Genomic DNA, 26417 nt, shown 5'->3' on the forward strand with positions numbered 1-26417 from the left:
GGTTTGGTTGTGTGATTGCTAGATTAATTCACGAAAGGAATTAAAAGAAATTTTAATAATCCAATTCACCCCCCCTCTTGGGACAACTCCTTAACTTTCATTTATTATTATAAAAAATCTACTTTCATGTGAGATTATTCAAATTGTACGAACGAATTGATTTGCTGGTTTTACAAACGGATGACTCGGGCATAGAGTTGTTGCCTAGCGAGAAGGTGTTCTCGTTAGAGAGGGGTCTCCACCTTCCAATGGAGAGAGGCTACTCCACCTATTGAACGGAGTGGGTAAAGGAAAATCTTCTTAGCAAGTTGCCTGGGGCAAGGACATAGGCGGCAAGTTGAATATTGTAAAAAATCATGTGTTCAATCTTCTTTCCCTAACTCTCTTTAAATTTTGCACTTATAAACTGCTGTGTGTGTTTTAAAGTTATTGGGAAAATCTATTGAATGCTGAGATTTGATTGAGTTTACTTTGAGCAATTAAATTTGTTTGTTAATGGTGTTTATGGTTTGTATGAATTAAGTTTCTAGTTGAAATTTAGACAAGTGTTGAAACTCTAAATTAAGTTTTGGTAGGTTGAGGTAAAGTTTTTGGTGGGTTGATTGTTTAAACATAAAAAGCTTACTTGCTTGAGTTATATTATTGAATCTTGCCTTAAATACATACTTGCTCATTGTTTAAATTCAGGATTGATTGTTGAATTTGCTAAAGGTAAAATTCAGATTCTATTTTTAAGTTTCATATACCTAGGATTGTCTATTGGTATAGTACCATTCGCTGCCTAGTTGATTGTGTGGTGATTGATATTATTGAAAGGTTTAAAATAAACCAATCTTCCGCGTAATAATTTCTAAAATACTCAATTCACCCCCTCTTAGGATTACACCGTTACTTTCAATTGGTATTAGAGCGTAGGTTGTAACAAATCCTACTAGGTAGTTACACAAAGATCTAAATTGCAAACGTAGGTGTATCCCCATTCAGTGAAGGGTAATCCTCCTTTAGACCCCTTATTTTTTACGGTGTAAATTACACCTTCTGGAAACAACGAATGAGAATATTTTTGCAACCCATGGATTGGAGATTTTGGAGAGTAGTAACCCAAGGTGACTATGTTCCTTCTAAGACTACAGAGAACAAGGAAGTTCCTAAAGGAGAAAACAAAATGAGTGAGACTGATATGAAACAAATTCTAATAAACTCTAGTGCTATGAATGCCTTATATTGTGTGTTAGACACAAATGAGTTTAACAGAATAATGAGATGTAATTCTGCAAAGGAAATTTGGGACAAATTATAAGTAATCTATGAGGGAATAGTAGATGTTAGGGATAGTAGAATTGACATGCTTACTAGTGAGTATGAGGTCTACGTCCACAGGAAAGGAGTTTCACTATCTTAATAGGAAATACAATAGAGTAGGAGTAACACACTCAAAATCAATTCTTAGCTCAACCTTTATACCTCTCAATTACAGTTACAACACACAGCTCACTTGCTTACACCACCAATTACACTTGTACATCTTCCTCTACAACACACAACCCATTTTATAGGAGGGGGGAGGGGGGGGGGGAGAGGAGCCATGGAGATAGCGTAGCATTTAATTGAGCCAAGAGCATGCATTGCATTTATTTGGAAGATACAATCTTCTTATTCATTGAGCATGCGTAGCATTTACTTGGAAGATGCAATCTTCTCATTCATTGCAACTACATGTGTGGCCCAAAAAAATACTGATGTTAAAGCCTTGTAGTTATTTTTCTGCAGTATCCATGATTTTGAGATTTATATTTCCTTCATATGCTTTGAGGTTCTATTATGGAAGACCTCCAATTATGTCATAAGTGAAGTGTAGATGTTACAAGCTTCTGAGAAGAAGTGTTGAATGGCAGCTCTGAATTGGAGGTGATGTAAAAATTGTTAGAGAACTCATCCTCAAAACTTAGGTATCAAGGAGAGAGAGTTAAGATGATCTAATACTCGCTTTGGAACTACTCACAGAGACGATGTGGATTGGATGCACACTAATACTCCCTCTTGAGCCCATGTAGGGAAATGAGGCGAGGAAAAGTCCAACCCACAGAGGAGTCAAGCAGCCCAAGACCCAGCTCTGATACCATGTTAGAGAACTCATCCTCAAAACTTAGGTATCAAGGAGAGAGAGTTAAGAGGATCTTATACTGGCTTTGGAACTGCTCACAGAGACGATGTGGACTGGATGTATATTAATATGTTAGAAAACTTATCCTCAAAACGTAGGTATTAAGGAGAGAGGTTAAGAGGATCTTATACTAGTTTTGGAACTGCTCACAGAGACGATGTGGGACTGGATGCACACTAATACTCCCCTCGAGCCCATGGGGGAAATGAGGTGAGAAAAGCCCATGGGGGGAAATGAGGCGAGGAGAAGTCCAACCCATAGAGGAGTCAAGCAGCCCAAGACCCAACTCTGATAGCATGTTAGAAAACTCATTCTCAAAACCTAGGTTTCAAGGAAAGAGAACTAAGAGGATCTTATACTGGCTTTGGAACTGCTCACAAAGATAATGTGGACTAGATGCACACTAATAGAAATTGGAGATATCTGCAGCAAATGTTTTCATGGAAATCATCATTGCAATATGTTTGTGGTGTGACTAAGGCAGGGGTGACCGAGTCTTTAGGTTGATGGTAGGCTGGTAGTCTTGATTCCTTATGAGCTAGAGTTGTAAATATGCAGTTATACTTTTCAATGTGACAATGAATTTACATAGCATTAATTTATTAGATGTTAAAATCAGTTAATGACAAGTCAGTCTCTTCTAGCTTTGAAGTTTTGTTTCCTTTGTGCTTGCCAGCTTACAAATCCTTCCAGGTGCTTGCAAAAGAAATCTCACCGTCAAAGGCTTCTCCAGAATTTGGCTCCTCTTCAGTGATTTCAAGATTTAGAATGCTGTTTACAGTTCCTGTAGGGCTATGATTTTGCTGCGCTGCCTCTTCTGTGATTTCAGCATCATGTGGAGAGCTAAGGACTGCTAAGGGAGGAAGGTGGCCATGCTTCGGTAAATTTGATTTTTGCTTGTCTGAGAATGGAGGTGGAGCCCTCTCCATGAGGCATTGATCCGACGAATTTCTGGTTGAAGTACATCTATTTCTGTAAAGATTCTGCCTTGCAATTTTGTGCCAGCGTTTGATGCCCTTAGCCACACGATCGGTGAATACTGCTGTTTTCATTCCAGAACCCATCTGTTGCCATGATTGATGACATGAGAGAAAATAAAAGGAAATTTTTAGTTGAGAAATCTTGCATTAACAATGTCTAGTTTAAGATATCTTTATGTGTTAATTTAGATGAAAAGCAATGCTGCTTAGCCGCTTAGGGGGAATGAATGCTCATCACTTTTTCTAGAGAATTGGGAGGTCCCGTGTCAACAAAACAATTGAAGAACATTCAATTGTCTTTTATTTTGTTTGATGTGATAATGGTTTATGCATGCAGGCCTACATCAGGTTTTTAGCTGAGTTTGGTCAACAAAATCAGGTCCATGTCTGATCTATAACCGAACTGTCTTAGTTGAATATGCTCTATACACCAGCCACCAAAATTATCTATTTTATGAGAAATCTTGTTAGGAGATATCATACTGAACCGATTAGTGAGGTTTTTATTTTGACCCAGAAGTTTCTAATTTGGTACTAGCTGATTTTCTACATGGGATGATGGCAATTGGACCCAACATATAAGTAAATCTATTTAATAATTGAAAAATTTTAGTGTTTTCTTTAGAAGCTCCTTCAATTAGAAAGGGAGCTCCTGGTCCTACCTATTTTTGGTTCGTATTCAGTTGTTTTATGTCAAAAGAACTGATTAAACCTGCATATTTTTGTTTCTCTTTCGCAATTGGAGGCAATGTGCTTGTGGATTTGAAATGGAATTCCTTCATCTCCAAGGTTTCATAATTCTCTTTGCTATATGGTTCATTTCCTTTGTAGAGTAATATGAATTTGTACCTGTGTGACGAGCACACAAAGAGGAAGCGTCACATAACCACATAGGAACTGCACTGCCACGCCCATGACGACTCTTATGATGACGTCTGCTGTCCCTTGATTGAAGCAAGATCCTGGGCCATACTCATACTGTGTTTGCCAAAGTTGTCAGCTAAGAATGTGCAAATATATTCAAATTTCCAACTTTTTGATACCTACCCATGTCCACGTGAAGAATGCTAGCTGAAAGGAGTTCTGCAATCAGTTTCAACAGCTTTATTCAGGATTATGCCACGGAAACAGTAAGAAAGTCTATAGATTCTCTAGGTTAGCCTTTTGATGATACTGTAGTTGACGTTTGGGCAATTGGTTAAGTACCTACTCAGCTATGCAATTATGCATGTTGGGTCAATTTGACCACTATTGTTTTGATTGGCTCTAACATATCCATTACTGCTTGGCTTGAGGCCAAATTAGCGCATATTGAGTGTGGGCACATGTATGATAGGCCTGTGCCCAATTTGGGTTAATATGGACACAAACCTAACATGCATGGTTTAGTAGTCATTAAGTACTTGACCTTTTAAGGTTGTGTTTGAGAATATGCTAATGTGTATTTGACACGCGTATTTGAAATACATGCATTTTCAAATTTGTTGTTTGGGATAATATTTAAAGGTTATGATTTTGAAATATAGGTATTTAAAAATTCATTGATTGGACATCTTAATACCAATGTATTTGAATTTGAATTTAAATTTAGAATCATATAGATTGCCTCAAATTATATCAGACAAAGAACCCATAATCAATTGGTCTTTTTATCATTAACGAGATTTTTCTGCAGATTAAACTCTCTATTCACTTATGTTAGAATACTACTCTATGTAAAAGATTAAGTTATTCGGTTATGGACCAACAATGTATATCAAGTTCTAATACTCTCCGGCATGTGTAGCCTAATAGCACGTGAAGAGATAAAGACACGATAAATAACACTCATTATAGTGAATACAATAATTTTTTAAACACTACGTAATAAATGCAAATAAAGAGACTAGAACTTAGGATATGTTGGTAACTAGTTCTGATATCATGTTAGATTACCACTTTACTTGAAAGTTTAAGTTATTAGGTAATGAGCCAACAATGTATATCAAGTTTTAACAATTGATACTTGAATTTGTGAAGTTGCTAAATTAGTAGCAACTCCAACTAGTGGATTTTTTATTTTTTTGTTGCCTTCTCAGATGTTCCTTTTGAGTAGATGATGGCATAACATTTTGAGTACTTGTATGCTTTTGAAGTTAGCATAGATATAATTTGCTATGTGTAATTACAATTTACTTAATGCTGATTACTTTAGTTATCTTTATCTCCAAATGAAGCTGGTTTTTAGCAATTAATGTTAGGATTTATGAGGTTTGATGTTTTTGTTACTTACAACTACTTTCTTGTCCATTAAATGTGCTGACACCTAATTTTTTGTGGGGTCAATTTGATTATAATATGAAGATTTCTCATTAATTGGAAAATATTGGACAATAATTGGTCAAAAAACAATTAATTATGAATTCTCTCTCTCTCTTTCTCTCTCTCTCTCTCTCTGTCTCTCTCTGTCTCTCTCTCTCCTTGCTAGTTCAAATCAAGCATAGGCTAGGTTATGGGCTTCAATTATATATTTTTAAGGTTCAATTTCCTCTTTCTTATCAAAATAAAAGCTATCTTTAACTTGGTTAGGGGTTTACTTTAAGAATAGAGTGAGTTTATGTCCAAGCACCCATGTAGGACAAGGAAATGAGTTCCTTGATTCTAAAGGGTATTTTTGGAAAAAGTTGGATTAGGGCAATGCTCTAGCTTCCAAAAAATTTATAAAATGGAAACTGTTGTAGCCAAAAATTGAACGACCTTCACGATCCTTTATCACGACCACTTAAAAGAGATAAATAAGTAAGACTTTGAGGACCCGGGGTATACTCTGGGGGCTCTCTTTGATGCCTAAGTCAGGGATTGGCTTGAGAGGTTTTTTATGCAATAATAAAGTAGAGTTTAGAATGAGATACCTTAATCTCTTCTCTGAATCCCCATTTATAATGATGGAATATGACCCAAGGGTGGTGTGCCATTTATTGGTGAAGTATGGCGCAAGCGTGAATCGATCCGGTTGTTATATCATTGGCGTAGATTGCTCTAGTCGTCATGGAGTTGGCATCAATTGCTCTGGCTGAGCAGTTGACTTAGGTGGTAACTGCCCTCATCAATGCTGGGCTCTTGTATCCTCTAAACTTATGGTAAGTGATATATTTGGGCTATATCAGTTGCCCCCCCTTCAGTTTCAAATTTTTGAAGCTGGCTTCCAAAGTTCAAAAGTTGTTGTTGTTGTTGTTTTTTTTTTTTCTTCGAGCAGCTCTTCTTGAGGCATTTTGGCCTGCTTGTGGCTTTATGAGTCGTTCTCTTCTTTTTTTCCGTTTTTGGCCTAATGAGTTGTGCTCATATTTTGGGCTATTTTTGGGCCTCACGAGCATTGCTCGTTAGTTGGGCCGATTCTTTTTTGTCTAATGAGTTGTGCTCATTTTTTGGGCAGACATTTGGCCTCATGAGCGTTGCTTCTTAGTTGGGCCAATTCATCTTTGCCTAATGAGCTTTGCTTATTTTTTGGGCAGTTTTCTGGCCTTACGAGCGTTGCTCATCAGTTAGGCTGATTCTTCCTTACCTAATGAGTTGTGCTCATTTTTTGGGTAGTCTTATGGCCTCACGAGCGTTGCTAATTAGTTGAGCCGATTCTTTTTTGCCTTATGAGTTGTGCTCATTTTTTGGACAGTCTTCTGGCCTGATGAGCATTGCTCGTCAGTTGGGCCAATTCTTCTTTGCCTAATGAGTTGTGTTCATCTTTTGGGCTATATCTTCAGTAACATTTTGGTAATTTATGATGTCGCAATGGTTGTTCAATTCAACAGGTTCTTGCAGTTTTGATTTCATTGGGCTTAAAGATGTCAGTTATGGTGTTTTCAATATCAGTTAGGATTCGAAATCAGTTCGATATGGATTTGTTTCAAAGGGTTTGGATGTTTATGCACCAAGTTTTCGATCATTTGCGGCAAAGGGAATTGTATGTGAGTGTGCAATGTTATACATTTCATAGACTATTTTCGTGTCGTCTGTGTCATCTATGGGGTCTATAAAATCAAATTATTCGATTGTATCCAGTTGATCCGTGAGTCCCATGTTGGATTTTTTGGACATGGGGTTTTGAGTGCAGTGGCAGATTGAAGTTTGAGATTGAGATCTGCGAGATGTCTACCATTGATGACGGTGATTTTGTTACAGTTTGTTTTGATTATGGTGTGGATTGTTCGATTGATTGGGCTCTAGGTGCTCGATAGAATGTCATTAAGGAGCTCGGTTTTGCTATTTGGAGTTTTTCCGATTGCAGTTGCTACAATTATGCAATTTCAGTGTGCGTTGCAATTTCAACTCAAATTTCCAATTGCAATTTCAAATTCACTATTCAGAGCACTGTTCAGCACACATGAATGTGCAAGAGTCATTATTGTCGATCCCATGGTGGATTCGGCCAACTCATTATAATTTCAAAGTTTGGCTTTGTTTATTTGACTGGAAGTGCAGCTGTCATGACCCCACTATACATTTGGTGCATAAGTCATTGTTCAATCAATTAAATAACTTGAAGATCCTATTAATTATTATTAGCCATTAAGGCGGAGCTCTTCAAGCGTTGAAACTGTGACATCTATTTGTATTTTTTTAGAACTATTATTGTATGATGGAGAAAAAAATCATACCTTGAGAATAGGCACGTTGGCTACATAAATCTTGTGCATAGAAACATCAATTGTAGTCGGATTCGCATTAGATCCGAAACTTCCCAATATCACAAGCTAGGTCCCGGTTATTCGTCTGTCAATTTTCTTACTTGGCTTCTTCAACGCGAGCAAAGCGCCATTGACGTGCTTGAACGTAATAAACCCGTACCCTTTACTTTTCCTAGTGACCTTGCCAAGGATCGGGACGACTTCTTCGAGGTCACCATAGGTGGAGAAGAGATTGCGGAGGTTCTTGATGGTAGTGTCCCTTCCAAGGCTGCGAATGAAGATTTTGCGCTAGGTAGGGTCCTGATCGGCGATGGATCGGACGACGTCGAGTACGTCTAAGTGTTAGATGACATTGAGTATGTCTAGGTTTCAGACAACGGCATTTCGTACAATCTCAATTGAGCCAATGCATCTACCTTCAATTATTTGATGTAGTCATGATCAATGATTGAAAAAGAAAACCTCTCAAGAAGTTCCCACAGACGGTGCCAACTGTTGCAGCCAAAAATTGAACGACCTTCACGATCCCTAATTACGACCACCTGAAAAGAGATAAATAAGCAAGGCTTGGAGGACTCAGGGTGTACTTTGGGGGATCTCTCCGATGCCTAAGTCAAGGATCATCTTGAAAGATTTTTTATGCAACAGTAAAGTAAAGTTTAGAATGAGATAACTTAACTGTTGACCTTATAGGTCACTTCCGGTTATGATTATGACAAAGACTCATTGCAACTAATGGGTGTTTGAGGTTTTGTGCAGGAACTTATATTGGGAAATCACAATGCATAAAGAGAGAGTGAAGTTGAAGACCTTTTCCTAATTGTATTGTACTTTATATTTATTCAAGGGTCTGTAATAGTAATTAGGATATTTGGTTTGTAATAAGCACACACAACACATGTATGATTTATTATGTAAGCTCAAACCAAATATGAACTAAAAGTGACCATAGAAAGACCTTAGGGCTTACACCGGATTCTTTCGGTGTCTCTATTAAGGATATAAATGACTCTAGGACACTCACCTTTCTACTTGCACTTATTAGGCACTTGGATAGGGTGAATGTGTATTGAAACGGGACCGAAATGCACACTTTGTGCACTTTTAATTGACCGGCCAAGGGAGTTCATTTTGTACTAGTCGACTGAAATAGGCCTGGGTCAATAGTTGACTAAGGCCCTGGTCGACCGAACCAGGTAGTTCAAAAAGCCTTGGTTGACCGAAACCCCCTGGGTCAACATTTTGACCATCTAGTTGACCGAGCCACTTTTGTACTCCAACGACCTGGTTGACCGAGGGTCCTTGGGAAAAATCCCAACGGTTTGGTCGACCGAACCAGCCAGTTCAAAATGGCTCAGTCAACCGAACCTCAGAGAAATAGGAAATCGCCCACATTCGGTCGATCAAGCCTTTAGTTCAATATCCTCCTAGTCGACCGAACCATATGACATCTGGTCAACCGAAACCTTTCTGGTCGACCGGACCTCTCGGGTCGTCCCTCATTTTTTACCGCAGTTAATACTTTTAAACAAGGTTAAAATGTTTAAAATGTCATTAAACTTTTTTAACAATTCCTAATAGGTCCCAAACGGTCAAAAATCATGGGATGTCTTTATATACCCCTTCATTTGGGAAAATTAGAAGTTGATTAGAAAAAACAAAAATCCAAATTTCTCTCTCAAGAAAAATATTTTCTATTGCTCATACTCTTTCCAAATCCACTCAAACTTACCTTCTTCACTTCTTCGTATCATTTGTAAGTGTATTGAGTGTTATTATTTAGAGGTTTGCTATCTCATTTCATGAGTGTTTTGAATCGATTTTTATGAGAGCATAACCTAAGTATTCTTAGCAGGCTTTTCAAATAAGCCTACCCTAAGAAGACTTGTGTTGAACTTCCGAGTGTTGCATTCTCATTGCAATATCTTAGGAAGTTTGTATTTGTTTTTGACTTGCAAAAATATTTTCAAACTTACTCAAATATCTTGTGGTATTCATATTGGCATTTTTGTTGAAAGATATTTGTGTTTGATATACTAATCTTTGTGGCAATATTTATTCAAGTTTATATCATTTGCTGAATACAAAGATTGTTTAGCTTTTGCAAACCAAGCATATACACTGGTTGAAATGATTGACATATTCTACTATTTGAAATATTTGAAACTTGCATGATATCTTTGTTTGAGCATCTTGATTGAGAACATATTGAAATGCAAAGATTGCTTGTTAACACTCTCATGTATACATTACATTGATAGAAAATATTTTTGAGAGTTGAACTATCTAGACCACACTGAGCTTACATTTTAAATCATCTGTGGTGTATGTGATTGAGCGCATTTGGCTACAAATTTGTTTTACGTGAAAAGACTTTTATATTGTACCATTTGATTGTATATCTGAGTGATTCTAGGCGTGGCCCAAGGGGGCGGTAATCCAGCCCGGTAAGGATTGGTGTAAAGGTTGAGGTCAGCCCTGTGCTAATTAACCTGGTTTGTTTAGGTGTCGCTCCACCCATTTAAGTGAGCAAGTTGTTGTGGTAATCCTTGTGCTAGTTAGCCAAGGCGGAGATGTAGGAAGTTGACCGAATCTTGATAACATATCTGTGTGTCACTCTCTCTTTACTGCTTTCTGGTGCTTGTGTGATTGATTAAACGGTTTTATTTAATTTCTGGTATATTTATATCATTTGCACTAGATTGACCATAGGGTTGTGAACATACTGCTGCTAGGAGGAATACCTAGGGGTTAGATTTTAAAAATGCCAATTCACCCCCCCTTTTGGGATCACGGTAAAGCTAACAATTGGTATCAGAGCCAAGTTGCATAGACTAGCTGTTATTTTGCAAAAAGATCACATATGGCTCATAGCTCCGTGACCCCTTTCCCTGAGGGACTATCTTTCACACGACCTCCTATTTTTAGTCGTGTTAATTGCACCTTCTGGAAACAAAGGATGCGCATCTACCTTCAGAATACTGATTGGAAGGTGTGGAGAATTGTCACTAAGGGAAACTATGTCCCTATGGAAACTGAGGGTGCAACTAAGGTTCCTAAGACTGAGGATGAATATGATGATGATGATATGAAAGCTATTAGTCTTAATGCCACTTCCATGAATATTTTATACTGTAGTCTTGATGTAAATGAATTTAACAGCATTATGACATGTTCTACTGCAAAAGAAATATGGGATAAGTTAGAGGTCACATATGAGGGTACTAGAGATGTGAAATGTAGGATAGATATGTTGACCAGTGAGTATGAGACCTTTAGGATGAATGTAGGTGAGTCCATTCAGAGCATGTACACTAGATTCACACACATCATAAACTCACTGCATGCATTAGGAAAGACCTATCCCATATATGAGATGAACAGGAAGATCTTTAGAGGCTTTCCTCCTGTTTGGGAAGCCAAGGCTATGACCATTGCTGAGGGAGGAGACCTTAAGGCCATGAGCTTAGATAAACTAATAGGTTCATTGATCACTTATGAATTGTCCATAAATGAAAGACTTAATAAGCATAACAGGGCTAAGAAAGTGACTGCACTAAAAGCATCTAATAACACATCTAGTAAGTATAGTGAGTCTGACACTGATGATGAAATGACCATGTTAACCAAAAGGTTTAACAGATTTTTTAGGAAGAACAGGAAGCCATTTAAAAAATATAGAGACTCCACTAATGAGAAGGGGGAGTCCAGCAAAAGAAAGAAAAAATCCAATGCTCCTATGTGCTACAACTGCAACAAGGTGGGGCACATCGAACCTGACTGCTCACTGTTGACAAAGGAGGCTAAGAAAAAGAAGAAAGCCATGAAGGCTGAGACTTCATTGGACCAATTCAGCAGCAGCGACTCGGATTGAGATCATAGTGACACAGAGATCGCTAATCTGTGCTTGATGGCACACGAGGATGCGGTATTGTCTTCTAGTTCATCATCTTCTTGTTATTAATCTGATGATAGTGATTTTGACAGCATGCCTACATTTAGAGAATTACAGTTTGAATATATTCGTGTTTCAAAATTGTCAGGCAAAATGACCAAAGAGAATAATGATTTGAAAAAGAAATGTGAAAATTGGTCAAAATTGTTTAATAGGGCAAAAACCTCTCATGCCTCTATTTTAAGAGAAAATGATACTACTATTGTTGAGCTTGAGAGGAAATTGGAGGATAGCTCCAAAATTATTGTTAAATTCACCAAGGGCAAAGAAAATTTTGAAAAATTACTTGGTGCCCAAAGAAACTCCTTAAGTAAAGAGGGTCTTGGTTTTAATGGTATTGAAAATGTTAGACGACCTAATCTTTACTTAGGACATTTTACGCGTGAGTCAAAATCTCATATTCCTCCTAAAGAACCTAAGTGTAGATTCAAATGTTTTAAATGTAAACAGATTGGTCATATTCAATTTGATTGTCCACTTAGGAATAAGCATGCTAGAATCAGGAAGGTATGAGTAGTTAAGGGAGATCTTGCTACTAACCCCCGTGGACCCAACAAAATTTGGGGACTAGCATCAGTCACTTAGCTTATTTTGCAGGTATGTCTAAGATCATCCTCCTTCAAGAACCGGTGGTACTTAGATTGTGGATGCTCACGACACATGACTGGAGACCAAGGAAAATTCACTTCAATTGTTCCCAAGAATGGAGGCTATGTGACATTTGGCAACAATGCCAAAGGACGCATCGTCGGGGTAGGTAAGGTTGGTAAGGGTTCCTCTCCTACTATTGATAATGTTTTGTTGGTTGATGGACTGAAACATAATCTACTTAGCGTAAGTCAATTGTGTGACATAGGATATAAAGTATCGTTTGAAAATGACAAATGCATAGTAGAAAATAGAACGAACCACAAAGTGCTTTTTACTGCTGATAGACATGAAAATGTCTATACTACCTCACTTGATAATTTAGCATCACAACAAGTAACATGCTTTTCTGCTATGAATGAAGCTAGTTGGTTGTGGCATAGGCGTTTAGGATATGCTAGCATGGATTTACTGTCTAAACTTGTTAGAAAAAAATTAGTTGAAGGCTTGCCTAAAATGTCTTTTGTGAAGGATAAAATATGTGATGCATGTCAAATGGGTAAGAAAACGAAATCTAGTTTTAAGAAAAAGAAATTTATATCTACTACTAGACTTTTGGAGACGCTTCACCTAGATCTATTTGGACCAAATTCTGTGCAAAGCCTTGGTGGTAAATCTTATGCTTTTGTAATTGTGGATGACTTTTCTAGATTCACATAGGTGTTGTTTCTTGCACATAAAAATGAATCATGTGAACAATTCACCAAACTTTGTTGGAGAATTCAGAATGAAAAAGGATATAAAATCATTCACATAAGAAATGATAGAGGCACGGAATTCAAAAATGAAAGCATAAAAAATTATTGTGACTTAGAGAGCATATCACATAACTTCTCTGCACCTAGGACACCTAAAAAAAAATGGTGTAGTAGAAAGAAAGAATAGGTCACTGCAAAAAATGAGTAGAACTATGTTGAATGAGCATAACTTACCTAAATACTTTTGGGCCGAGGCTATTAATACTGCATGCTATGTTATGAATAGAGTGTTGATTAGACCATCAATTAATAAAACCCCTTATGAATTATGGAACAACCATAAGCCTAATATTTCCAAATTTCATGTGTTTGGTTGTAAATGCTTTGTGCTTAGAGATAATGAACATCTAGGAAAGTTTGACTCCAAATCTGATGAAGGTATTTTCCTAGGTTATGCATTAAATAGCAAAGCATATAGGGTTTTCAATAAAAGAACTTTAACTGTCATTGAATCTATTCATGTTGTGTTTGATGAGTCTAATCCATTTTCTAATAAAGATGATAAAGATGATATTGACAATGGAAAATATTTAGAGAAAATGTCTATTGAAAACAATGCAAGTAAAAATCAAGAAGCAAATGAAAAATCACTTGAAGATAATGAAAATGGAAATCAAAAGTTGCCTAGAGATTGGAAATACATTAGAAGTCATCCTATAGATCAAATCATAGGCGAACCATCCCGTGGTGTAGCCACAAGATCCTCCTTGAGAAATATAGTGAATCATTCTGCTTTCTTATCCCAAGAAGAACCTAAAAATATTAAAGAAGCCATAGAAGATGAGTCTTGGGTGATGTCCATGCAAGAAGAACTTAATTAATTTGAAAGAAGCAAAGCGTGGACCTTAGTTCCTAGGCCTAATGAGCACACCATCATTAGAACTAAATGGGTATATAGAAATAAGAAAGATGAGAATGTGTTAGTAACTAGGAATAAAGCTAGACTAGTGGCCCAAGGGTATAACCAACAGGAAGGGATTGACTTTGATGAAACATATGCTCCTGTTGTTAGATTAGAAGCCATTCGTATGTTACTTGCCTTTGCCGCTTTTAAAAATTTTAAATTGTTTCAAATGGATGTTAAAAACGCTTTTCTAAATATCTACATAAATAAAGAAGTATACGTAGAACAACCACCCGGTTTTGAAAATCATAAACATCCTGATCATATTTACCGGTTATCTAAAGCCTTGTATGGATTGAAACAAGCTCCTAGAGCTTGGTATGAGAGACTTAGTGGCTTTCTACTAGAAAATGGGTTTACCCATGGCAAAATTGACACTACACTCTTCATCAAATCCGAAAATGATGATATACTCTTTGTTCAAATTTATATGGACGATATTATTTTTGGAGTAACTAATGATGAGTTGTGTAATGAGTTTGCCAAATGCATGCAAAGTGAATTTGAAATGAGCATGATGAGTGAACTCAGTTTCTTTTTAGGGCTTCAAATTAAGCAAGCTAATCATGGAACTTTCATATGCCAATCTAAATACATTAGGGACTTGCTAAAGAAATTTAATATGAAAGATTGTAAAATTCTTGGTACACCTATGAACTCTTCCATTAAACTTGATAAAGATGAGCAAGAAATCCCTGTTGATGTAAAATTATATCGTGGCATGATTGGGAGTCTTCTATATCTCACTGCTAGTAAGCCTGATATTATGTTTAGTGTGTGTATGTGCGCTAGATTTTAGGCTGCCCCTAAGGAATCTCATCTAAAAGATGTTAAACGAATCTTTAGGTATCTAGTTGGGACTATTGAATTAGGATTGTGGTACCCTAAGCATACTACCTTTGAGATTGTTAGTTACACTGATGCTAACTTTGCCAATAGTAAGGTTGATAGAAAAAGCACTAGCAGAACTTGTCATTACTTAGGACAATCTCTTGTTTCTTGGTTCTCCAAGAAGCAAAACTCAGCTGCCTTATCCACAGCCGAAACTGAATACATTGCGGTTGGAAGTTGTTGTGCCCAAACTCTTTATATGAAACAACAACTTGTAGATTTTGGATTGCACTATGAAAAAATACCGATTAAATATGATAATACAAGTGCAATCAACATCTCTAAAAATCCTATCTAACATTCACGAACTAAACACATTGAGATTAGACATCATTTTCTTTGTGATCATGTGCAAAGAGGAGATATGGCTCTTGAGTTTGTATGCACTAATGAATAGTGGGCCGACATATTCACTAAACCACTACCCGAGGATAGGTTCATACAAATTAGACGTGGGTTAGGCTTAATGCATAGTAGGGAAGCTTCCTAAATCTCAATGTTTCATAACTTACATAAATTTAGGGGGAGCTCTTTCATGGGATCTTTCCAAGTCTTAGCAACTACCTCTATTGTTGACTTATCTTCTTGCTTTAAGACTTTGTGAAAGGAGATTGATTGATTGTGTGTACAATTCATATTTCTATTGCATGCTTATATTGTTTATCATCTGTGTTGCACAATTTGGCCAATTCATATTCATATTGATATTCTATTTGCTTAATTGGACCATACTGAACTGTTTGAGTAGTTATGGATAAATTGCTAGGAAATATAAACTCAAACATGTTACAATTATACAGGTTTTCTTTTGGAAAGTTTGATTTACAAACGGCACTCTACCGACATTTTCAAAAATTCTTTCTAGAATTCTTCGTGTATAATTGTAATTCATACCCGTTGCCTAGAATTTTAAATTCAAATGACCCTTTTTTCTGTTGCCAAAAGGGGGAGATGGAAAGGGGCAAAAATAATGGGTAAAATGAAATTGTTTTAAAACTAAATTGGATGCATATTGTGAGGGGGAGCCTTCTTAGGCTTAACCCTATATTTTTGTTAAGTGTATTTGTCATCATAAAAAAGGGGGAGAATGTTAATCTTATAGGTCATGCCCGGTTTTGATTAAGACAAATACTCATTGCAACTAATGGGTGTTTGAGGTTTTGTGCAGGAACTTATATTGGGAAATCACAATGCACAAAGAGAGAGTGAAGTTGAAGACCTTTTTCTAATTGTATTGTACTTTATATTTATTCAAGGGTCTGTAATAGTAATTAGGATATTTGGTTTGTAATAAGCACACACAACACATGTATGATTTATTATGTAAGCTCAAACCAAATACGAACTAAAAATGACCATAAAAAGACCTTAGGGCTTACACCAGATTCTTTTGGTGTCTTTATTTTGGACATAAATGACCCTAAGACACTCACCTTTGTACTTGCATGTATTAGGCAGTTGGATAGGGTGAATGTGTATTGAAACGGGACCAAAATGCACACTTTGTGCACTTTCGATCGATCGGCCAAGGCAGTTCATTTTGTCCTGGTCGACCGAAACAGGCCCGGGTCAACAGTTGACTAAAACCCTGGTCGACTGAACCAAGTAGTTCAAAAAGCCTCAGTTGACTGAAACCGCCTGGGTCAACATTTTGACCATCTGGTCGACCAAGCCACTTTTGTACTCCAACTACCTGGTCGACCGAGGGTCCTCGGGAAAAATTCCAACGGTTTGGTCGACCGAACCAACCAGTTCAAAATGGCCCAGTAGAGCGAACCTCGGAGAAATAGGAAATCGCCCACTTTCGGTCGACTGAGCCTTTAGTTCAATATCCTCCTGGTCGATCGAACCATATGATATCTGGTCTACTGAAACCTTTCTGGTCGACTGGACCTCTCGAGGTGCCCCTCATTTTTCACCGTAGTTAATGCTTTTAAACAGGGTTAAAATGTTTAAAATGTCATTAAACTTTTTTAACAATTCCTAATAGGTCCCAAACGGTCAAAAATCATGGGATGTCTATATATACCCCTTTATTTGGGAAAATTAGAAGTTGATTAGCAAAAACAAAAATCCAAATTTCTCTCTCAAGCAAAATATTTCCTACTGCTCATACTCTTTCCAAATCCACTCAAACTTACCTTCTTCACTTCTTCGTATCATTTGTAAGTGTATTGAATGTTATTATTTAGAGGTTTGCTCTCTCATTTCGTGAGTGTTTTGAATCGATTTTTACGATAGCATAACCTAAGTATTCTTAGCAGGCTTTTCAAATAAGCCTACCCTAAGAAGACTTGTGTTGAACATCTGAGTGTTGCATTCTCATTGCAATATTTTAAGAAGTTTGTATTTGTTTTTGGCTTACAAAAATATTTTCAAACTTACTCAAATATCTTGTGGTATTCATATTGACATTTTTGTGGAAAGATATTTGTGTTTGATATACAAATCTTTGTGGCAATATTTATTCTAGTTTATATCATTTGCTGAATACAAAGATCACTTAGCTTTTGCAAACCAAGCATATACACTGGTTGAAGTGATTGACATATTCTACTATTTGAAATATTTGAAACTTGCATGATATCTTTGTTTGATCATCTTGATTGAGAACATATTGAAATGCAAAGATTGCTTGTTGACACTCTCACGTATGCATTACACTGATAGAAAATATCTTTGAGAGTTGAACTATCTAGACCACACTGAGCTTACATTTTAAATCATCTGTGGTGTATGTGATTGAGTGCATTTGGGTACAAATTTGCGTTATGTGAAAACACTTTTATATTGTACCATTTGATTATATATCTGAGTGATTCCAGGCGTGGCCTGAGGGGGCAGTAATCCAGCTCGGTAAGGATTGGTGTAAAGGTTGAAGTCAGCCCTGTTCTAATTGACCTGGTTTGTATAGGTGCCCCTCCACCCGTTTAAGCTAGCAAGTTATTGTGGTAATCTTTGTACTGGTTAGCCAAGGCGGGGATGTAGGCAGTTGGCCGAACCTCGATAACTTATCAGCGTGTCACTCCCTCTTTATTGCTTTCTGGTGCTTGTGTGATTGATTAAACTGTTTTATATAATTTCTGGTATATTTATATCATTTGCACTAGATTGACCATAGGGTTGTGAACATACTGCTGCTAGGAGGAATACCTAGGGGTTAAATTTTAAAAATACCAATTCACCCCCCCTCTTGGGATCACGGTAAAGCTAACAATTGGTATCAGAGCTAAGTTGCATAGACTAGCTGTTATTTTGCAAAAAGATCACATATGACTCATAGCTCCGTGACCCCTTTCCCTGAGGGACCATCTTCCACACGACCTCCTGTTTTTAGTGGTGTTAATTACACCTTCTGGAAATAGAGGATGCGCATCTACCTTTAGAATACTGATTGGAAGGTGTGGAGGATTGTCTCTAAGGGAAACTATGTCCCTATGGAAACTGAGGGTGCAACTAGGGTTCCTAAGACTGAGGATGAATATGATGATGATGATATGAAAGCTGTTAGTCTTAATGCCACTTCCATGAATATTTAATATTGTAGTCTTGATGTAAATGAATTTAACAGGATTATGACATGTTCTACTGCAAAAGAAATATGGGATAAGTTAGAGGTCACATATGAGGGTACTAGAGATGTGAAAGACAGTAGGATAGATATGTTGACGAGAGAGTGTGAGGCCTTTAGGATGAATGTAGGTGAGTCCATTTAGAGCATGTACACTAGATTCAAACACATTATAAACTCACTGCATACATTAGGAAAGACCTATCCCACATATGAGATGAACGGGAAGATCCTTAGAGGCTTACCTCCTGTTTGGGAAGCCAAGGCTACGACCATTGCTGAGGGTAGAGACCTTAAGGCCATGAGCTTAGATAAACTGATAGGTTCCTTGATCACTTATGAATTGTCCACAAATGAAAGACTTAATAAGCATAATAGGGCTAAGAAAGTGACTGCACTAAAAGCATCTAATAACACATCTAGTGAGTATAGTGAGTCTGACACTGATGATGAAATGACCATGTTAACCAAAAGGTTTAGCAGATTTTTTTGGAAGAAGAAGAAGCCATTTAAAAAATATTGTGACTCCACTAATGAGAAGGGAGAGTCCAGCAAAAGAGAGGAAAAATCCAATGCTCCTACGTGCTACAACTGCAACAAGGTGGGGCACATCAAACGTGAATGCCCACTGCTTAAAAAGGAGGCTAAGAAAAAGAAGAAAGCCATGAAGGCTGAGACTTCGTGGGACCAATTCAACAGCAGCGACTCAGATTCAGATCATAGTGACATTGAGGTCGCTAATCTGTGCTTGATGGCACACGAGGATGAGGTATTGTCTTCTAGTTCATCATCTTCTTATTATTCATCTGATGATTGTTATTCTGACAGCTTGCCTACATTTAAAGAATTACAGTTTGAATATATTTGTGTTTCAAAATTATTAGGCAAAATGACCAAAGAGAATAATCATTTGAAAAAGAAATATGAAAATTGTTTAATATGGAAAAACCCTCTTATGCCTCTATTTTAAGAGAAAATGATACTACTATTATTGAGCTTGATAGGAAATTGGAGGACAGTTCCAAAATTATTTTTAAATTCACGAAGGGCAAAGAAAATTTTGAAAAATTACTTGGTGCCCAAAGAAACTCCTTAAGTAAAGAGGGTCTTGGTTTTAATGGTATTGAAAATGTTAGATGACCTAATCTTTACTTAGGACATTTTACACGTGAGTCAAAATCTCATATTCCTCCTAAAGAATCTAAGTGTAGATTCAAATGTTTTAATTGTAAATAGATTGGTCACATTCAATTTGATTGTCCACTTAGGAATAAGCATGCTAGAATTAGGAAGGTATGGGTAGTTAAGGGGGATCCTTCTAATAACCCCCGTGGACCCAACAAAATTTGGGGACTAGCAGGTATGCCTAAGATCATCCTCCTCCAAGGATCGGTGGAACTTAGATAGTGGATTCTCACGACACATGACCGGCGACAAGGGAAAATTCACTTCAATTGTTCCCAAGGATGGAGGCTATGTGACATTTGGCGACAATGCCAAAGAACCCATCATCGGGGTAGGTAAGGTTGGCAAGGATTCCTCTCCTACTATTGATAATGTTTTGTTAGTTGATGGACTGAAAAATAATCTACTTAGCATAAGTCAATTGTGTGACATAGGATATAAAGTATCGTTTGAAAATGACAAATGCATAGTAGAAAATAGAACGGACCACAAAGTGCTTTTTACTGCTAATAGACACGAAAAATGTCTATACTACCTCACTTGATAATTTAGTTTCACAACAAGTAACATATTTTTCTGCTATAAATGAAACTAGTTGGTTGTGGCATAGGCATTTAGGACACGCTAGCATGGATTTACTGTCTAAAATTGTTAGAAAAGAATTAGTTAAAGGCTTGCCTAAGATGTCTTTTGCGAAGGATAAAATATGTGATGCATGTCAAATGGATAAACAAACAAAATCTAGTTTTAAGAAAAAGAAATTTATATCTACTACTAGACCTTTGGAGATGCTTCACCTAAATCTATTTGGACCTAATTTTATGCAAAGCCTTGGTGGTAAATCTTATGCTTTTGTAATTGTGGATGACTTTTCTAGATTCACATGGTTGTTGTTTCTTGCACATAAAAATGAATCATGTGAACAATTCACCAAACTTTGTAGGAGAATTCAGAATGAAAAAGGATATAAAATCATTCACATAAGAAGTGATAGAGGCACAAAATTCAAAAATGAAAGCATAGAAAAATATTGTGACTTAGAGGGCATATCACATAACTTTTCTGCACCTAGGACACCTTAAAAAAATGGTGTAATAGAAAGAAAGAATCGGTCACTGCAAGAAATGGGTAGAACTATGTTGAATGAGCATAACTTACCTAAATATTTTTGGGCTGAGGCCATTAATACTGCATGCTATGTTATGCATAGGGTGTTGATTAGACCATCAATTAATAAAACCCCTTATGAATAATGGAACAACCATAAGCCCAATATTCTCTATTTTCATGTGTTTGGTTGTAAATGCTTTGTGCTTAGAGATAATGAACATCTAAGAAAGTTTGACTCCAAATCTGATGAAGGTATTTTCCTAGGTTATGCATTAAATAGCAAAGCATATAGGGTTTTCAATAAAAGAACCTTAACTGTCATTGAATCTATTCATGTTGTGTTTGATGAGTCTAATCCATTTTCTAATAAAGATGATGAAGATGATATTGACATTAGAAAATGCTTAGAGAAAATTTCTATTGAAAACAATCCAAGTGAAAATCAAGAAGCAAATGAAAAATCACTTGAAGATAATGAAAATTGAAATCAGGAGTTGCCTAGAGATTGGAAATACATTAGAAGTCATCCTATATATCAAATTATAGGCGAACCATCACGTGGTGTTGCGACAAGATCCTCATTGAGAAATATAGTGAATCATTCTGCTTTCTTATCCCAAGAAGAACCTAAAAATATTAAAGAAGCCATAGAAGATGAGTCTTGGGTGATGTCCATGCAAGAAGAACTTAATCAATTTGAAAGAAGTAAAGTGTGGACCTTAGTTCCTAAGCCTAATGAGCATACCATCATTGGAACTAAATGGGTATATAGAAATAAGAAAGATGAGAATGGGGTAGTAACTAGGAATAAAGCTAGACTAGTGGCCCAAGGGTATAACCAACAGGAAGGGATTGCCTTTGATGAAACATATGCTCTTGTTGCTAGATTAGAAGTCATTCGTATGTTACTTACCTTTGCCGCTTTTAAAAATTTTAAATTGTTTCAAATGGATGTTAAAAGCGCTTTTCTAAATGGCTACATAAATAAAGAAGTATACGTAGAACAACCACCTAGTTTTGAAAATCATAAATATCCTGATCATGTTTACTGGTTATCTAAAGCCTTGTATAGATTGAAACAAGCTCCTAGAGTTTGGTATGAGAGACTTAGTGGTTTTCTACTAGAAAATGGGTTTACCCATGGAAAAATTGACACTACACTCTTCATAAAATCCAAAAATGATGATATACTCCTTGTTCAAATTTATGTGGATGATATTATTTTTGGAACAACTAATGATGATTTGTGTAATGAGTTGGCCAAATGCATGCAAAATGAATTTGAAATGAGCATGGTGGGTGAACTCAGTTTCTTCTTAGGGCTACAAATTAAGCAAGCTAATCATGGAACTTTCATATGCCAATCTAAATACATTAGGGACTTGCTAAAGAAATTTAGTATGGAAGATTGTAAAATTCTTGGTACACCTATGAACTCTTCCATTAAGCTTGATAAATATGAGCAAGGAATCCCTGGTGACGTAAAATTATATCATGGTTTGATTAGGAGTCTCCTATATCTCGCTGCTAGTAGGTCTGATATTATGTTTAGTGTGTGTGTGCGTGCTAGATTTCAGGCTGCCCCTACGGAATCTCATCTAAAAGCTGTTAAACGAATCCTTAGGTATCTACTTGGGACTATTGAATTAGGATTGTGGTACCCTAAGCATACTACCTTTGAGATTGTTAGTTACACTGATACTGACTTTGCTGATAGTAAGGTTGATAGAAAAAGTACTAGCGGCACTTGTCATTACTTAGGACAATCTCTTGTTTCTTGGTTCTCCAAAAAGCAAAACTCAGTTACCTTATCCACAGCCAACGCTGAATACATTGCGGCTGGAAGTTGTTGTGCCCAAACTCTTTATATGAAACAACAACTTGTGGATTTTGGATTGCACTATGAAACAATACCGATTAAATGTGATAATACTAGTGCAATCAACATCTCTAAAAATCCTATCTCACATTCACGAACTAAACACATTGAGATTAGACATCATTTTCTTCGTGATCACCGATATTTAGACCAGTTTTTGGTTTTTTTATTGATGATGTATTGGTCTATTCAAGGAGCTACAAGGAGCATGAAACGCATTTGAGGCAGGTTTTGCAGATGCTCGGGGAAAAGAAGTTGTGTGCCAAGTTCAGAAAATGTGAATTCTAGCTCGAGAAAGTTGTGTTTTTGGGGAATGTCATCTGAGGGGAGGGAGTTTCTGTGGATCCTAGTAAAATTGATGCAGCAGTGAATTGGGTTAAACTGAGGAATGTCCAGGAGATTGGGGGTTTCTTGGGGCTGGAGGGTTATTACCATCATTTTGTTGAGGGATTCTCAGCATTATCAGGGCCTCTGACACGACTGACTAGGAAGAACATCAGGTTTGAATGGGACAACACCTGTGAGTAGAGTTTCTAGGAATTGAAGCAAAGGCTTGCTACAACTCTAGTATTAATCATTCCATTAGGGGGTGAGGGTTATGTTATCTACAGTGATGCGTCTTTGAAGGGACTTGACTGTGTATTGATGCAACATGACAGGGTGGTAGTGTATGCTTCTAGATAGTTGAAAGAATATGAAAAGAACTACCCTACCCATGATTTTGAATTGGCCGCAGTAGTAAACGCACTGAAGATTTGGAGGCATTACCTGTATAGTGAACGATGCGAAATTTTCTCCGACAACAAGAGTTTAAAGTGCTTCTTCACTCAGAAGGAACTGAACATGAGACAAAGAAGGTGGTTGGAGCTTATTAAAGATTTTGACTGCACTATCAATTACCATCCAGGGAAAGCAAATGTGGTAGTTGATGCATTGAGTAGGAAGTCTATGAGACCAGCGCTGGTAGTTATGGAGATTCAATATCTGATTATGATGGACCTAGAGAGACTCGGCATAAAGTTAGTCGAGAGTGATTTTCAGGTATGTATTGTCGGTTTAGTGGTGTAGCCTATTCTACAGGAAAGGATTAAAGCTGCTCAGAAGGAAGATCCAGAATTAGCGGAGGTAATGGTAAGAGTACAGAATGGTCAGGGAGAGGAATTGTGTGTCCCTACTGATGCTGATATCAGATTGACCATTTTAGAAGAGGCTCACAGATCTTTGTACATAGTTGAGCTCGGCAGTACGAAAATGTATAGGGATCTATGAGAGTCGTATTGGTGGAGTGGTATAAAGAAAGAGATTGCTGAGTATGTAGCACATTGTTTGATGTGCCAGCAGGTAAAAGCTGAGCACCAGAGGCTAGTAGGTCAGTTGTAGCCATTTTTTATCCCAGAGTAGAAATGAGATCATATATCCATGGATTATGTTTTAGGGCTGCCGTCAGCATTGCATGGCTAAAATGCGATCTGGGTGATTATAGATTGTTTGACTAAGATCGCCCACTTCCTTCCTATCAAGATTAGCTACTCCCTTAACCGCATGGCAGAGATTTATATTCAGGAGATAATCCATTCTCACGGAGTGTCAATGTCTATAGTGTCAATTTGAAACCCGCGTTTCATGTCACATTTTTGGAGGAGCTTGTAGGAGGCTCTAGGGTCTCAGTTATCTTTCAGCACGATGTTCCATCCTTAGTCAGATGAGCAGACTGAGAGGATGATACAGATATTATAAAATATGTTTTGAGCATGTGTTGGATTTTGGGGGTAGTTGGACTCAGTTCATGCCACTGGTGGAGTTTGTGTATAATAACGGTTATCAGACCAGTATTGGTATGACATCGTTTGAGGTACTTTACAGTAGGAGATGTCGTTCTCCTTTATATTGGGATAAGATGGGTGAGCGGCGAGTTGTGGGATCATAATTAGTACAGAAAGCGTATGATAAGGTTCGACTCATCAGATTTAGAGATAGAATCAGTGCAGCTCAGAGCCGACAGAAGAGTTATGCTAATAATCGCCACAGGAAATTGGAATTTGATATTGGAGCTCATGTATTTTGAAAATAGCTCCGTTAAAAGGGGTTATGAGATTTAGGAGGAAAGGTAAACTTAGCCCTAGGTTCATTAGCCTGTTTGAAATTCTAGAGAAAGTGGGGCCAGTTGCCTACAAGTTAGCTTTACCACCTATGTTGTCTAGAATACACGACATATTCCATGTCTCCATATTGAGGAAATACGTCCCAGACCTTTCTCATGTAATCAGTTATGGTGAATTAGAGATTGATGATTCACTAGTTTATGAGGAGGTACTAGTAAAATTCTGGACAGGAAAGAATAAGAATAACATAATAAGAAGATTTCTCTAGTGAAAGTCCAGTGGAGAAACCACGCAATAGAAGAAGCTTCTTGGGAGCTCGAGGAACAGATAAGGTAGAAATACCATCAATTGTTCCAAGAGGTTCAGTTATAACCAGGTAAAGTGTGAATAGTTATGCAATGTTTCTTTTGTAGGTTAGTTAGTGTATGTATTAGTTTCGTTAGTAAGTAATATTTTAGTTTTTGGAGAATTTTATTTTATATATGTGATCTCCTAGAACTTTGGAAGTAACCATGGTATTCCTTCGCCATAAGTGAGGGTAAGTAATAAAATAAGTAGACCATTTATCGTTAAAGGATGGTGAATCACATGGATAGTAAATTTTGAGGATGACATTTTATAAGGAGGGGAGAATGTAGAGACCTGAAGAAATTATAATGATTAAATAATAAAAGAGGGAGAAAAAGGAAATTGAAAAAGGGTTCACAATAGGTTTTTGTTGACGAAAGTGAAGCGTTTGTCTATGAAGTGGCTTCTTGAGATCGTCAACGAGGATAGGTCTCTTGTTGATGAGAAGATACCAAGAGGCTATTTTTAGCTCTGAATTTCGTTGACGAGAAACAAGCGTTTGTCGACAAACTTCCTCGTTCATCGACGAAGTGGCTTCTTGAGATCGTCGACAGGGACAGGTGTCTCATCGACGAGAAGATAGCGAGAGACTATTTTTAGCTTTGAATTTTGTCGACGAGAAACAAGCGTTCATCGATGAACTTCCTTCTTAGTCTTGTCGATGAAGGCCAATGTATAAATAGCCCTAAACTTGATTTTTTTGCAAAAAATTTCATGAAAAATCACTCTCTCTATCTCTCCCCTGTTCATCTCCTCTTTCTTCTCTCTAAGATTTTGGGTCGGATTCTTACCGGTTGAACGATCCAAGGCCACTGCGATACTCATGGGAGAGTTCTCTTCAAGTTTGCTGGAGTGGATCGTTGGTGGGGTTAACTTGGATTTCATTCCAAATTCAGGATAAGACTTTTTATTTAGTATTTGGCTTTCTATTAGTTAACCTCTTTCTTCTCTCTAAGATTTTGGGTCGGATTCTTACCGGTTGAACGATCCGAGGCCACCGCGATACTCATGGGAGAGTTCTCTTCAAGTCTGCTGGAGTGGATCGTTGGTGGGGTTAACTTGGATTTCATTCCAAATTCAGGATAAGACTTTTTATTTAGTATTTGGTTTTCTATTAGTTAAAGAAAATTTAATACTCGAAGAAATACTGAAGTTTTGTTCAAGAAGATATTGTTTTCAGGGTGTTGATCGGGGAACCCTGCGGGTGTAGGACTAGACACTGTAGGAGATTTTCAGTAGTCAGGTAAGGGAGTAAACTAAA

The 26417-nt window shown here is 37.2% G+C and overlaps 1 protein-coding gene across 1 annotated transcript in view; it reads right to left on the reverse strand.

Annotated features, from left to right (window-relative positions):
- Positions 1 to 2750: 2750 nt before the first annotated feature.
- LOC131148916 (MLO-like protein 6) overlaps positions 2751 to 26417 on the reverse strand; it is a 39066-nt gene continuing 15399 nt past the window's right edge. Inside the window, exons 12-14 of the mRNA XM_058098880.1 lie at positions 4192 to 4227; positions 3994 to 4122; positions 2751 to 3228 (exon numbers count right to left, since the gene is read on the reverse strand). Coding sequence (XP_057954863.1) covers positions 2842 to 3228; positions 3994 to 4122; positions 4192 to 4227 — 552 coding nt within the window. The 3' untranslated portion in view covers positions 2751 to 2841. The remainder of the gene's footprint in view (positions 3229 to 3993; positions 4123 to 4191; positions 4228 to 26417) is intronic.

The sequence above is a fragment of the Malania oleifera genome, chromosome 2, assembly GCF_029873635.1.
Source record: "Malania oleifera isolate guangnan ecotype guangnan chromosome 2, ASM2987363v1, whole genome shotgun sequence".
NCBI classification, from domain to species: Eukaryota; Viridiplantae; Streptophyta; class Magnoliopsida; order Santalales; family Ximeniaceae; genus Malania; species Malania oleifera.